This window comes from Lepisma saccharinum, chromosome 28, assembly GCF_977018435.1.
Source record: "Lepisma saccharinum chromosome 28, izLepSacc3.1, whole genome shotgun sequence".
Lineage (NCBI taxonomy): Eukaryota > Metazoa > Arthropoda > Insecta > Zygentoma > Lepismatidae > Lepisma > Lepisma saccharinum.
In genome coordinates, this window is record NC_139256.1 from 24,674,917 (window position 1) to 24,691,515 (window position 16,599).

General features: G+C 39.3%; 1 protein-coding gene across 1 annotated transcript in view; it reads right to left on the reverse strand.

The window, feature by feature from the left end:
- The window catches only part of LOC145980550 (uncharacterized), a 28,668-nt gene extending 13,413 nt beyond the window's left edge, over positions 1 to 15,255 (reverse strand). The window contains exon 1 of the mRNA XM_083113571.1: positions 15,126 to 15,255. Within this exon, the coding sequence (XP_082969697.1) occupies positions 15,126 to 15,137 (12 nt within the window). The 5' untranslated portion in view covers positions 15,138 to 15,255. The remainder of the gene's footprint in view (positions 1 to 15,125) is intronic.
- Positions 15,256 to 16,599: the final 1,344 nt, after the last annotated feature.

Below are 16,599 nucleotides of genomic sequence, written 5' to 3' on the forward strand. Positions count from 1 at the left end.
TATTTATGGTTGTTAGGGTTCACTCTCTCTCTCTCTCTCTGTCTTTTGTATATTTAGTTATCCTTTTCTCTCCGTCTCTTTTCCTATATTTCTCTTTCCACATATCTCTCTCTCTCTCTCTCTCTCTACCTTTATCACCTTGTTTCTCTGTCACACATGCAAACAGGGTTTCAGAAGTGATGGTACGAACTGTGAGAATGAAAGGTGCACGCTATGAGAAGCAAGGTAGTCCAGAACCATTTGTTAAAAATGGCGGATGTATGAATGTACGTATTGTTTCGATCAGCCACAAACTGTGTTAATACCAGTGCTTGAATGAACGGCCCGGAAGAGTGCCAGGGTTATCCCCCCCCCACAAGAAATTAATCCCGGTAAGAGAAAAAAATATTTTTATCCGTGTGAGGGATGTTTTCATCCCCCTCAACGGAAAATGGAATCAAGGATCAAAGATTTCCCCACCGAAAAGTATGCAGCCTTTTCAATTAAATAAGGGCACCATTCTGCAACTGACCAATCTCAACGAGCCAAGACAAAAGCAATCTGTTGTGGGCAACCCCCCACCCCCAAAGCAAAAAGTGGTTAACACTCATGCTCATTGTGTGCTGTTCCCCTTCTACACTTGTCTGCTAGGTGTATACTAGTATGTATTGCAGTGCTAGTACTAGTAGAGAACCAAACGAATGTATACAGTACATATCTCTCCCTGTGTGTGCGGTTCTGGCTGTACTATAAATGATTAAGAAAATTTTTCATGTAGGTTATTTCGGTAGGCAAGAAGGTGGGCTAAAACTATTTCACGGTAGACTGCAGCTTATCCGGTGACAACGTCCGTTTCGAGATTAAAAACATGTGTTTTAAGTTGTCCTGTAGCTTGCAAGTTCGGTATATTTAAAGCGTCCTCTTTTAAAATACATTCCATCCAAAGATATAAGTCTCGTCTTGTGACTGCAAAATAAGACCTGATCTCGTAACGAGTTGTAAAATTCAAGCCAAATTTGTTTTAGGGGCCTCCCCAATAGCGCAGTGGTAGCGTCGTCGCCTTGTAATAAAAGGGTCCCGGGTTCGATACCCGGTGGAGGCACATAGTGGTTCGGATCCAACTTTAAACTGTAGATTTAGTCCTAATTAGCCTTTCTGTGCATAAAGTGGACTTAGAACATCAATTCAATCAATCAATCAAATTTGTATTGCACATTATGCTCAGTTAAGCTATCGGAACTGGATAATCAATTGAAAGTTGAATCCGAATCAATGTCCAATGTGAATTAATGTGGAATCAAACCCGGGGCTACTTGATTACAAAGTGAGGGCCACTATTCTATCCGGAAGGCACCGTTCTATGTGTATTGTCGAGTTGCAGATGACTGTCTCGCTCGTAACTCAGTCACGAAATAATAGATACAAATAACTAAAGAATATTTATTATAAGAAACTAAAGCAGAAGTTTATTTTCGTTCAACAAATCATGTAATTTGTCTTTATGTCTGGGTCATACGGTAAATAATTTTATTTCTAGCGAAATTATCTGTCTTACTGTGAGTGTAACAAATAAGACTAAATTATTAATGGTAGAGATCACGTATAGCAACAAGGAATATACTGTGACAGTTGGTACACCTCAAAAAAGTTAACATGGTGTACTTCTACTATCAATGCACTAAATGTTTATATAATTGAAGTGACCTGGAAATGAATATATGATAGAATTAAGTAATAGGCTACTAATGTATAATATCGACAGGAAGTTCTGGTGTGGTTTGAACCCACAAAAGGATTAGAATATCGCTCTGTTAAGATTTTGTCTCATCTTGTATCTTCTTTCGTTCTAGTCTCGGTTTTTTACACTGTGGTCTGGATTCGTCCTCGTCTTCTCTCGTTGCCATCCCTACTTCTATCGTTATTGATATTTTAAAATTCGAAGTATCAGCGTTGCATTCGGATGTAGACCAGACTAGATATTATGTAGATGTTTTATAAATAATACTCTGACAGTATCATTTAGCGGTTACTAAAATGACAGAGTAATGCGTTTTGCTAATTAATTAAATGTCTGACGCCCATATCCAATATATCCCACCACTGACTCACTGACATAAATTTTCTCCATGAAGGAAGCCCTGGAGGCAAAAAATGCCCGATTACGACCCCCCATGAAATCGTCCCAAAAGACCGAGAAAATTAAGACATTGCTTATTTTGCCCTTTTTTAAGGGTGAAAATGCCCTTTTGCATGTCCTTAGCAACCCGTTGGCATGAGCATTTTTTGCAGCACATATTTTCCTTCAAATTTTAATTGTCTAACTACATTAGTCCTCACAGATCAACAGCACACAGATGAATCAACTCCTGGTTAGAAAAGGTGCCTCAAACAAGACTGACATCTACATAAGGAGTTTCAGTCCAGATAGAATTACGTATATATTGGTAAACTCAATGTAAAAATATTTACATTGTGGTTGTTTTAATTAAACGTTTAGAGGTATAATAACAAACAATTATTTAAAGAGTTTGTCGTACTTGTTGTTCACCATGGAAAAAGACGTTGCTAGGGAACTTGAATAATGTTTATTTTCACCCCGAAAACTAATGTAAGTGAATTATACTAGACTTCTCGTATTTCAAAATACGAGCGTCAGAATTTATTACAGAGGCAAGATGGGAATTTGAGGGGAATGACGGAAAACAAATATTTTCCAATTACGTTTAAAAATGTGAAAATGACAAAAGATGTAAATATTGCATTTCCAATTTAGTGTCGCTATTGAATTCGTTTATGCAAAGCATCCAACTAATTATCTTTAAACGGTTATTACTTACTCGGTTCATTAATTAGACAATACTATTTTAAATGTTTGTACCTTATTAGAGCCCATACATACTTTCTAAACTTTTCAAATTAGCTAACATTGTTCCCCTTCATCCAATACAACATGCAGACATTTTACCCCATCTATAATATGATTACGCCCACAACGTCGCCGAAGGCCACGCATGCGAGCGTACAAGACTTGGCCAAAGGCCACGTCGAAAGTACGCGAGTCAAAAATTATATAGAGGTTCTTTAATTGAAATGAAACAATCTTTCGAACGGTACATAAGATAGGTCATACCTGTCTCAATATACATTTTTTTTCTGTTCTTAACGTCACACTATAGTTCAAATCACAAACCCTGACACCTTCTGTAAATAAAACCACCTGCATGCAGAAAGCATTGCAAACTCATAGAAGTAAAATAATCCACACGAAAATCCAGCGTTGTTACAGGATTCATTACGTAAGGTAAAACAATGGCAAATTTGTAGTATGGGATACGCTGCCGCAAATGACATCTCACTTTAAACCCAATGCTCTTTCTTTTGTACTTATTGCTTCACCTTTATGATTAACTCTTTGCACCAGTAATCAGTTCCCATAAATTTGGCTTCTTTCTTTGCATGCGAATTGAATATATTTTACTTGCATTTCTTTAGACAAAATGATATAACATGGTAATGTATATTTCTAAGGATGATATAGATAGGAGTGTATTTGAAATTTGTTTGTAGATTTTATGTAAATTGTATCTTATGTAAATAAAATATATAATGGACATAAACAGCCATATGCATTGCTGTAAGTCCAATAAATATATTGATGATGATGACAAAGAAAGTTCGTAAATTTATTGCGGTTGGAAACTTTGACAAGCATCCTAATAACGATTTTTGTTCCGCCAAATATAGTGCACTTCGTAAAATAACTTGGTGACATGGCAAGGCAAGATAAGTGTGAACATTTTGTAGTAATATGCATTGTAACTTTCAATGAGCTTAGAGATTTGTGTACATAATGATATTTTATAACATTGGTTATTTTCTAAAAATAATCATGTGAACAGCAAGGAAGTAGTGCAACTTAGTAATATTGCCTGACTTATCCTTAGAAAAATAACATGCCGAGTTCTGTGCGTGCGGGAAGGTCTCAGTGTTCTCCGAGCTTGTTTTCAAAACACCAGCAAGGACAGTCTTTCAAAAGGGGTGAGAAACAGATTCTACTCAATATTTATGTAACGTTCTGTCAGTGGTATCCTGAGAAACCAGTAAATGAAGTGGTTAAGTTGGTATCCCAGTGCAGTGGTGTGTCAGTGTCTGCAGTTTTAAGGGTTACGAAAGAGAGAATGACCGGGAGAGTAACAAGGTATGCGGCTGCATATTCGTCTGATGTTTTGAGAGCGGGTTCTCACATTCAGAGGCTCTTATATAAAATTAATAGGTCCGGCGAACTATTGAGTGTAACAGCAGATAATTGCGGTCATGGATCAGCTGACGCGGAGTGATACATCGAATCGGTGAGACCGTTTGTTTACAGAAGCTGTCAGGGTTTGTGATTGAGACCTTAGTATCAGCTTAATTACAAACACCTTCTGCTATTTCTTTCATGTCGACTTAATTTTATTGTTTTTGAATCGGTTTAATGGGCAGTCAAGCCATTTGAAGACGCCTTTGACCGTTGGGATATTATTTACGCATAAGAATCATTAGCAGGCTGCTGAGGTATGTTGTGAAGCAATAAGTATTGCTAATCTGTGTTATGACCTTCTCATTACTCATTGTGAAGTAAAGCGGCACGAATGCGTGTGTGCGTGTGCACAAGGGCGTGCCGAAAGGGAGCATAGGTAGAACTGCTTCCCGAAAAAGTATTTCAAATGTGGGAATACAAGTACATGTATCTTATAAAGTACAAAGTTAACGATATGCAGGGTGTCATTTTAACGCCCAGAGACCACGGAAACGTATAGAGAACATCAAAACAAACCACTTCTCTCAGTAACATTTTTCTCGTTGGTGCATAATTTCGGTGCTACAGTCGTTCAAAAAAGCCCGTTTAGCCGCCTGAATGCTGGCAACCACACACAACATTTGATTGCATTTGTGACGTCATATTCCGCCGTGAAGCGATGTGTTCCAGGGTTGCCAGGAACACACATATTCTGTGAAAAATGACAGTTACAATCAGTCACATTATGTACCGTAAAACAAAACGAGAAAACAGGTTCTGTAACCTAACAGGAAGTAAACAGACGATACGAAAAATGGTAGAAAGAAAAATACTTCAAGTGGAAGTGGTCATATCGAATTTTGTCTCAGCTTACATGTCAAATATTTGCAAAATCTAGTTACCAAGTTGGCATCTACAATTTAGTCTATCCACTTCGTCCTTCTGAAACTAGTTGTCTGTGACACACTGAACAGATGACAAAATAGAAATGAAAGAACTCAAAATTCCAAAGGTAAGCAACACACAATATAAACTATATTTAGGGCATTATGAGGCAAGTGACAAAAATGGTTGAAAATTCAGGGATATAAATAGTAGTAAAACAAGCTCTCCGACGACTGTGTTTATCTGCGCACCGGATACACATACAATACTTTGCAACTATAAACAGGGCAGTATATTCGCTACTGATTCATCATTACATTGTTACTGTGGTTGTACGTGTTTTAGCCGTCATGTAACAACGTGAACCTCGAATACTTATGTTATCGGCACAAAAGTTCCACAAGGCATCTGGACACAAACCTGCAATTATCAACCTTGCAACGAGATTTGCAAATATTATACATGTAGCTGGGCGCAAACAGCCACATGTAAGCTGTAAGTCCAATAAAATTTATTGTTGTTGATATTTGACATGTAGGCTGAGACAAAATTTGACATTTCATTTTGAGTACGTTTTTATCATTTCTCATATCGTTGGTTTACTTCCCCCTTCCCCTCAGATGACTGCTGATCTTCTGGCTGGTAGGCTATGTTGTTTGGTCTGCTGGACGCGTCTCTCGCTTCGTTTTACAGGTAATAATGTGGTTGGTAGTTTGTCATTTCTCACAAAATTTGTGTTTCCTTGCAACCCTGCCGGGCGCTGTTTCGCCGCAGGAAATGACGTCACAGATATGATCAAATGTTGTGTTGCGTTGCCAGCATCCAGGCGGAAAAACTGTCTTTTTTTGAACGGCTGTAGCGTCGAATCGACGCACCAACAAGGAAAATGTTACTGAGAAAATTTGTTTGTTTTGATGTCCTCTATACGAGTCTATGGTCCGTGGGCGCCATTCTCTTCCGAATATTCAATTATGTAATACGCTGCTGTGAAAAATATATTCTTTGTCAACGTTTGCAGTTCGCAATAACTTGGTGGGTAGCTTTGTTCTATGTTTTATTCCAGTATTAGCTGCCACCTCTGTGGCAGAGTGGGTAGCACAGCGCTACGATACCAGGGGTCTCGGGTTCGAATCCCGGCCTGGACATGGGTGTTTTTTGTGAAAGTCCCTTCATCCATTTTCAACACATCGTCACTCACCCTCATCTTTGCGATTAGCCAAAAGTGGAAGAAATGCGAAGTAAAATAAACCAAATCAACTAATCTTCCAGTATTACCTAGTGACCTCAGTGGCCAGATACAATGACGCCAAAAGGGTCCCGGGTTCGAATCCCGGTCGGGCTTGGTTGTTTGTGAATGTCCATTCATCAATTTCATCATTTCATCACTCATCCCCATCTTCGCAAATTAGCCTAGAGGCACAAAACGCGAAGTAAAATAAACTAACTCAATCAATCAATCAACAATGACGCCAAAACACCGCAATTACGTTTGTAGCCACCAAGGATAATGTATTAATTGTTTCCGTTTGACTCATTCAATGACCACTTTGGCGCTCACGTACAGGGTCAACGAAGTGTGTTTTGTACTGCGTATATTGGTACACGTGTAGATTGAATTGTATCGTCTGTATATGCTGTTTAAAACATAGTGCCCGAGTACTAATTGTTGTTTCTTAGGTACTTTATAACGCTTTACAAGCTCTTTTAACTTGATCGCGACGATGAAGATAAATAGCGCATTGATTAGATATGTGAAAAACAAACGTAATAAAGCATCCGTGTATTACCCAGGATCAAACGTAGCATTCCCAGTTCATCAGCAACCTAGCTACGAAGGCATTTATTACCATATGGGAATTTTATTAGAAACTGTGGTGGTGCAATCAAGATGGTATTTGACTAACATATGGATAACCTGGGTTCAGTTCCCGGGATGGGTTTTCTCATGTAGAAATTTGTATGTTAATACCCCTGCAATAAGTGGCTTTGTGGTTGTCACCCAGCTTCTCATTAATGAGTACCTGGGGGAAAGGCGCTTGAAGCGTGGTGATGTTCACATCATCACTTTGGCGAGGATCTATTACAATACCCCTTGTGTGCTTTGTGGCACGGTACAATGCAATCGCTTACCTTGATGTGAATATTATAATTCTTGTGTGTAGTTATGTGTCCACGTATGGAACAAATTTTGGGATTCCTACACGGCTTTCTTTTAGTTAAAACCACATTTTGTAATTGCACAGATATTAAGATGTCATTGCCTTTGTTTATAAATTGCAGATCAATATTATGCACTACAAGAACGAAGTAAACGTAAATGTAAACACGTGACCACTCCCACGTATGGTTTCATCACACGCGTGTACCGACCTTCGTAGCGGAGTGGTTAGCACAGCACGGTATGACGCCAGTGGTCCCGGGTTCAAACCCTGACTTTGGTGTGTGTCGCTTCATCAATTTCATCATATCATCACTCTTCGCGATTAGCTAAAAGTGGCAGAAACGCCAGGTACAGTATACTAAATAAGAAACAAGGTGCATGTGTGTGTTTTCATGAATTTCGTTCTAACATCGGACATGAATATATTTCAGGTTTTATATTTCCAATTTTTTTAGTTCTTGATTTACTAACTTACAATTATATTTTGGAGGATAGTCATGGTTTCCAAAACTTGGTTACAAATTTTTTCTTACTATTTTGGTTATATTTTACTGTTAATTAATTTGGAATGGCTCATACTGCCTGAGAAATTTAGCTTTGCCAAAATCCTTGAGAAGTATGTTAGGGTGTCATTGTTTTGGTGACGTCATCATAATCCAACTTCGACATATAGTAGTTAGTGTGTAACATTTCTGAAATGTTTCGAAAGGTCATCATCATCGATGCCGAATGTGACCTCTGTGACAATTTCACGTCATTACAACATACACAAAGGGAAATCCCACAACCATAATCCAAGTAGAGATGGCGCTGTAATTTATGCAATTCTTGTATCTTAACTGTGGGACAAATGACTCAGGTAACGGTGTTACAAAATGAAGTTTTTGCTCCCTTGTTTTACATCTTGTATAAGGCATGCATTCCCAGGCGTCTCGGCGTAGACGAAACACAAGCATTAATATTCATCTCTTTCATCTCGGAACTTTATGATAACGTTTCTTTTAAGAAAGAAAGTGTTTGCACTATTCACTATTATACGTATTTTCTTCATTCGAGGCACTGGCCTTCATGGGTTTGGATGACTCGCAGATAGCCGTTCTGTGAATAATTTCAGCATGGTGATTCCAAAAATGAAATCCAATTTTACCCATCATATCTAGTTTTTTTCAGAAAATAGCAATACGTTAACTGCTTTATTTTCACAATAAAAGATGTAGTTTCATCATTTTCCTAATAGATGGCTCTGTTTAGCTAGTGGTAAAATATTGGTTTTCTAGAATACAAATCCTCCAATTTTGATCTATAAGTCACATAGAATAGTAAGCATTTAATCCACCTTTTATCTTCGCAAGACACATTGATACGAAAATTGTAAACTTTGATTACGTAAGTTCGATTTTCGAAAACCCTCATAAGAATGTCCTTCACAAAATGTCTAAAATTCCAATGTTATAATGTAGTGTGTTAATTGAACTTGATGACGTGGAGGAAAATCCTAATCTATGGGAAAATTTATGTCATATCTGTCATTAATATTCGAAATACTTATGGCCTTCCTGATGGCGTAGTGGTAGCGTCGTCGCCTTGTAATCAAGGGGTCCCGGGTTCGATACCCACACACATAGTGGTTCGGATCCAGCTTTAAGCTGTATGTCCAGTCCCGATTAGCCTTACTGTGCATAAGGTGGACTTGAAACACCAATCAATCAAAATACTTCCATAATCACCTATTTGTTTTGTAAACAACCGAAATTACCTTTGTTTAAATTTATTTTATTGCGTTCAGTAATAGGCGTCATGGAATAACGAATATGAGAATTTTGATTGAGAAATTGTGAAAAATTCTGACGTGATGGAGGAAAATGGATATCATGTGGGTGATCAGCATTGAAAATACTACTAGAATCACCTATTGATTTGAAATCATTCGCAATTTTTTTTCCAAAATGCAGGGCTGTGTAACCACCACTTAAGATATAGTAGTATCTGCGCTCAATATTGCTTAGAATCCAATATGGTCTATTTGATGCTTCAAAGTAGCTACCCTGCATTAAGAATTTAGCGGAGGGCAACCCTGTAATTTCATTACGTTCCTTTTGTTTATATAATGTGTTAGATACATTGCACTCAATGTATTATCACTAAGTACACTTTCCAAAACCCCTAGAGGTGCCAGGGGTGTCTTGGAGTTGAACGACATTGGGAGTGTCACTATTCATCTTAGCGACCCCAAAAACTATGGATTCCACACTAATATCGGTCGTTTTCGATTATTTTTACATGTCATCCCTTCCCACCCCGACCCTAGGAATACCAGTATTTCTTTCGAGTTTGCAAGTGATACGCGTACCAAGTTTGATTCAAATCGCTCCAGGTGTTCGAGAGTTATGCCGGAACATACAAACATACACACATACATCCATTTTTATAGATTTGATTGAATTTGTCTTTTTTCAGTTGTCATTTTATGCCTTTCTAGATAATTAACATAATGCAACTTCCACGCCTTCTGCAGGATTTGAACCCAGAACCTCTGTCTTCGTGTGGTGCGTCATGCTAATCACTTTCCCATGGAGAATTCCTTTCTTCTTCTGTATTAATTCAACGCAGTGGTGACGATTGGATTCCAAAACCGGGGGGGCAAGGTGCCAAAATTGGGGGCGGGGGCAAAGACAGTATATTTCCATTTGTATAGAAGGTTTAGAATAGTGTGGCGGCAAAAGTGGCTAAAAGTGGAGGGGCAGTTGCCCCCTCGCCCTCCTAATCGCCGCCACTGATTCAACGCCTTCGAACATTAATTGCTTTTAATTTGAACATTTCAGGCGGTAAAACTATAATGACTCGTAAGCATAACTTTTATGTCCATGCGCACGATTTAACAAGAAACAAAGCATATAGAGATGCGCTCGATTGTTCTACACGCATGTGTAGTTATCATGGTATTCACATGAGTAATTCAAGTAATTGAAAACGCCGCAGCATGAAACGTCACGATAAATGGCAACGTACTTTACAAATAAACGTTTCTAGTATATTTTTCTTATGTAAGGTACCTGTACCTAATATGGCCTAGTATCCAATATGGCCCATTTGCTGTTTCCAAGTAGTTACAAGGTTATTTCAACAGGTGGCGTTGGTATGTCATTTAGACTGTCCGAATGACATTAAACCTGTTGGCTGTACTTAGAGTGAAGTAACTTGAGAACAAAGAAGTGAAATATCTGAACATCGTGATTGTGTTCTACGTGACCACAAAAATCTTCTTAGGCGTTTTTTTCCCTCTATCCTTCTTCTATTTAATACAGTTAGAATACGAGCCATGCTCTTTCTTATTAAGCTAAAGCGTGAAACATTGCTGCACTCTAATATTGCATATAGAAGTTATTACTTACTACAACTTCCAAGTGATAGATATTAATATCTCTAGTCCATTTTTTGATAGCTCATAATTTGTACTTTAATACAATGTACTTAGTTTAGACTTTAATCTTAAGTACTGTTTATAACGAAGGGAAGAAGAACACTATGTAAGGTAGACCTAATATGGCTTACATAGGATTATATCGTGAAAGACATGCGCAAATGTGTTACTCTTATGCTCACGTACTGTGTGTGGAACTCAGTAAGGATGATAAGGACCTTTCATTTGTCCAGGCTGTGATGTGTCAGTTGGTAACAAATTGTGATACGTCAGTCCCTTGTTCAATGGTTTGTAAACAAATTTATTTCTTTGTGCAGCATAAAAATGGCATTGTGGTACTTTCTTTACAATTAATCTTGTATATTTTGATGTGAAAGAAAAAATTTATAACTTGGCCATATTGGGTACATATGTATTTAATATGGCCTAAATGTAACTTTTTTAATAAAATCTTCCCTGCACGCATGTTATTATTTGGAATTGGCTCCACTTTACAGTAAATGTCCAGAAATGTTTCCTCTTTTGAATCTTGCCATTAGTTTTACCTTTGTGACTTCGTACACCATTAGAAACAATCGCAAACCTTAGGTAGGCCATATTGGGTCCAGGTACCTTACACAAAGTGTGTTCTACTTTATGGGGAGTGTAAGGAGGTGATATTTTCGGAAGGTGCCCAAACCAAAAAAATTCTTCCACGTATCTAGTACACCCCGAAAGCTTTGGATGCTTTTTGATTCATTGATTGATTTGGTTGATTTCACTTCGCTCTTCAGCCACCTTTTGCTAATCACGAAGATGATGATGAGTGATGATATGATGAAACTGATGAAGGGACACTCAGAAATAACACCCATGGCCAAGCCGGGATTCGAACTCGGGGTCGTAGCGCGCTGTGCTAACCACTCCGTCACGGAAGTTGGCACATGCTTATAGGCAATCGAGGCTCTCTTGCCTGAACCTACAGTTTGTGCCCTGTTCACCTGAATTTGCGATGATTCCTTTGTCCATTTAATCTAATCAGTAGCGACACTTAGGTGGGGCCAGAGCCACAGAAAACCTATCCTTCCTCCTCCCACGAAATTTTTATCTACAAAGGGAAATGTATGGTCTTAGCCTCCCCATTTTTGGCACCTTGCACCCCACCCTGGTTTTGGAATCCAATCACCGCCACTGCCTACAACCTGAAATACTGGCTTCCCAGCAATGTGTTGTGTGTTGTCTAACTCCACGGCGATGGGCTAACTTCAACAACAACTTTTAATATGAAGTTCTGCTCTCATCGCAGATTTAGACACCACAAATAAGGAAAGCCAGTATTTTAGGATCTACGTCATGTTTATTGCCAGTGGCTATTCATACAGGGTGTTCCATGACTAATAGCCCAAACTGACACAGGTGAAAGTACGATAATAGAAGCAAAAAATCCCGCTTGTAACCACACATTCGACACATTATTAGCATTTTACCAACTAGGACGACGTTTACAAACACTGAAGCCAGTGGCGGCTTGGGGTCTGCAAACGAACCGTTTTCGAGATAATCGCGAATGTGTGGTTACAAGCCGCCACTGACTTCATTGTTTGTAAACGTCGTCCTAGTTGGTAAAATGCTAATAATGTGTGCGAATGTGTGGGTACAAGCCCTCTGACTTCATTGTTTGTAAACGTCGTCCTACTTGGTAAAATACCAATAATACAGTATGGAAAATAAGGAGATCTCATTGCTTTTATTGAACTGATTGTATCCATCCTGTTTGATTACAACGCCACCTCTTGGAAATGTTCTGTTTTGTAAACAAAGAGCAAACCTCGGAACGCACAAGGAGTAAAGCAGTCGGTGTTTACAAAATGCAATCAATGACAGCTCGTACTCACACATTCGCACACATTATTAGCATTTTACCAACTATGAAGACGTTTACAAACAATGAAGTCAGTGGCGGCTTGTAATCACACATTCGCGATTATCTCATGCAGACCCATGTTTACTCAGACTTTTTTTGCTTCTATTATCGTGTACTTTCACCTGTGTCAGTTTGCGCTATTACTTTTGAAACACCCTGTACATCGTTTCACAAATTTATTACCATGCAAACAAGTGTGTTACACATACCTCTATATTAACCTTTGAAATTTTCAGAAAATTTTGCAACTAAGCTACTAAATTACCTTATGTGGATGTACTTCAATTTCTACACTCCCTCTATGTGTCAAATTGTAAGGTAATATTATACTCCCAACTAAGAGGTACTAAGATTTTTTACCTCATCAGTGTTTCAGTGTGTCTTTGTGATATCACTCACTGAGTAAACACAATGCGAAGCTAGGACTGCCTCAGTGGCTTAGTTTATAGAGCAATAGCACCAGGGGCGGCTAGAGATTAAATTTTCACCCGGGCGAGGTGAATTTTTGGCCAACTCCCCACCCTCCTCTTCGTATTCTCCACCCTGCCATCCAGGGTTGTTAAAGCTCCAGGAATTTTATATAAATTCAATTCCGGTCCAGCAAGCATAAATGGGTGTTGGACCGTAAAGAATCTTTTTATGTTTCAATTCGGTCCAGGGACCTGTTTTTCCAAATTAATTTAAATAAGGTACGGGACCTTTTTTCCGGATGAACGTTCCGGGAACGTTTTTTACGGATGAATTGAAATACGTCCAGGAACCTTTCTTTCACTATAGTGGAACCACAAGGAAAACAACCTGCGCAGACCCGCGATTGCTGTGCACCGTACTCCCGCGAGGAGGGGAGGGGGAGAGTGGACCATGAATCCTTATGGCCCGAGATGAACGGAAGAAGGGAAAGCTGCGCGGGGACTTTTCATCCAAGGTTTTTTTGCTTAAATATGCATAAAAATACAAGATCCTGGTGATACACGAAAAAAAAGGTAAAGAAGGTAAAGTGCTCCCCTGTGCATAGCACTACGCCATGAAGGCGTATAGGGGGTGTGGGGGTAACGCCCCACACTTTCTTGATCCGGTCGTGAGTGGGGGTGATGTGATCAACATCACGCCCCTGACCGCCTTTACCCCCCAGGGTTTCCCCCAGGTACCCATGTTATTCGACGCTGGGTGGGCGCCGGGGCCGCTTCCATCGTTAGAAAAGTTCCCGGATTTGAACCGGCCGGGGATCGAACCCGGGACCTTTAGCATGGTAGTCAGACGCGTTACCAACTGAGCCACCGCGGCCACGGTGATACACGAAAGCAAGATGTATTCAACAATAGTTAGTTAATACAGGTCTAATGTAATTTTTGTTCAAAACCTGAAAATCCCTTTTGAAAATAACAACTTATGTTTCTGTATAAATTACATTGCAAATTATACAGAGGATTGTAATTTGGCAAAATTTCGGAAGGATCCAGTAGCCTGGAAAGCGGTGGCTGGCTTCACCAATGTATATGATGTGCAGTATTGTTGATTGATTGAATAAATTTACATCGAAATTTTTGCAATTTTGGCTAATGGCGACGAGTACATGAAGAGGATATTTCCACATATAAACCACCCCCACACCCAGACACCCCCCCACACAAATACATACACAGTGCTATTTAAAAAGTTTCCAGGGTTGGGATTCCAGTACTACTATTGAAGCCTCAGGTATATATATATTCCAACAGGGGCCCCGGGTTCGAATCCTGGCCTGGGCATGAATATTTGTGAGTGTCTATCCATTCATCAATTTCATCATGATCATCACTCATCCCCATCTTTGCAAATTAGTCAAAAGTGGCATAAAAGGCGCGGTAATATAAAGCATATCAATAAAATTGTACAATAAAATAAAATTTCCTTCCATGAACAAAAAATTGCAAACTAGAGGGAGGGATGCAGAAATCAAAGGGGCAATTCCCCTCATCCTCTTTCAAATACCACTCAATATGTGTGCATATGTGCGTGTCTGTAGTGCACAGGCACACACAGTAGGTACCCAAGGCCTCCTTCCTATAAAAACAGTCCGATGCTAATGTCATATTCATCATCATCGACACGGTTAGCCAAAAGTGTAATATGCAATGACGCCTATGATCTAAACCACTCTTAATCGAACCTGGAACCCCTTGATTTCAAGTCTACCGAAAAGTGCAGTTCCAGCTTTTCTGTATCTGAACAGACCTTCGTGGCGGAGTGATTAAAACAGCACGGTACGACACAAGAGTTCTCGGGATCGAATCACGGCCTGGCCACGAGTGTTCTTTATGAGTGTCCCTTCATCATATCTTCTTCGCGATTAGCAAAATGTGGTAAAACAAGGCGAATTAAAAGTAAAAACAAGCAATTCGTATCTGAAAACATGTTCAAAAATGTATAGTACCATCCGTCAAATATCTATCTGAGGCACATTACATAACATTCACTAGTTCCTAAATGCTCCTGGCATGCATTTATATGCACTCACCCAGCACTGCATGTTGAGACTGCTTTTTCGAACAACTTCGGATACAACGAGAGGGAGTACTGAACGTGCGAGCGGGTACTTTTGTTATTATATACATGCCAGGGCGAAAAGTGAGGCTTTCCCAGCAACTCGACCTTTTCCGGTTGAGCACCCTCCCCGGGAACCTGGTCTTTTCTTACTTGCCGTGTAAGAAAAAAAGAAAAGAACGGATCACGTGGTTTCGCATGTTCGTAAACTGCTTTGTTCACAGTCTTGGCCTTGTGGGAACGGCGCGGACGTAGGTGGCTTATGTTCGCAATTGCAGGCTTCTTGGTCTCCTGTGAGTTCCATTGGTGACTGTCGCAGGAGTTAGGTCATCGCCTCTCTGATTCATACGCTATTCCGAGTCGGTAGTCTCTGGCGGCCGAGCCTATGAAACATCTGCTGAACAGTGTTTGGAAGTAACTATTTTCTTTTAACCAGGGTTCGAAACAGTGGCGGTGATTGCTAGCATAAATCCTATGTAAATGCTTCCAAAATCTTATAGCAGACAATACTTTTACACTCAAACTTCATGTAACCTTTTGGCTAGCTTTTGCGATTACAATGTATAACATATACAGCACGAAAGGCACGTCGAGTTACACCATCTCTCCTGAGTTAAAGGGGTTTACAATTGAAACAACTAAAATATTCTTCCATACGTGCACAGTAAACGTTGTAAAGTATATATTTAAGCAGCGCCATTGTTTTGTACCTAATAACGTTTTATACGAAACGTTATTCCTCTCGGTTGAATAGTTATCGGCTTTTAAAAATGTGAAGTGATACATTGTTTACATCTCACGCAGCCGCCATTGCAACTGCACTCGTGACCTAGAGCTCGCTTCTGATTGGTTACGCTACGAAAAATGGTACGGACCGAGCCAATCCTTGAGAAACGTCATGAAAGATGCCATGGGATCAGAAATGCCATAAGATTTTACACTTTACACGGTAGAATTGGTCATGGCGTAAATGTTAAGAACAATGCTAAGAAAAAATTTTCCGTCTAAAGTGTACATTAATTTACACCCCCCCACCATATATATATATATATATATCTATATATATATATATATATATATATATATATATATATATATATATATATATATATATATGAGTGTTCCGAAACTATTGGTCGATTTTGTAACGCCATATTTTCACCAATAGTGGACAGAAATACATAACACTACAACCATTTGAAAGATTTAAAACTACACAGGCAGAAATCGCACACTGAGTCCTAAACATCATACAAGACATGCTTGAGAATATTTGGCGAGAGTGGAATTACCGCTTCGACGCCTGTCCTGCCACACATAAGGTGCACATTGAATGCATTTAAGGCAAATATTCCTCTTTCAAATGGTTGTAGTATCGTGTATTGACCAAGAATTTCTGAACACCATGTATGTGTGTATGTATACATATAAATTGAAGGGCTCGTGTG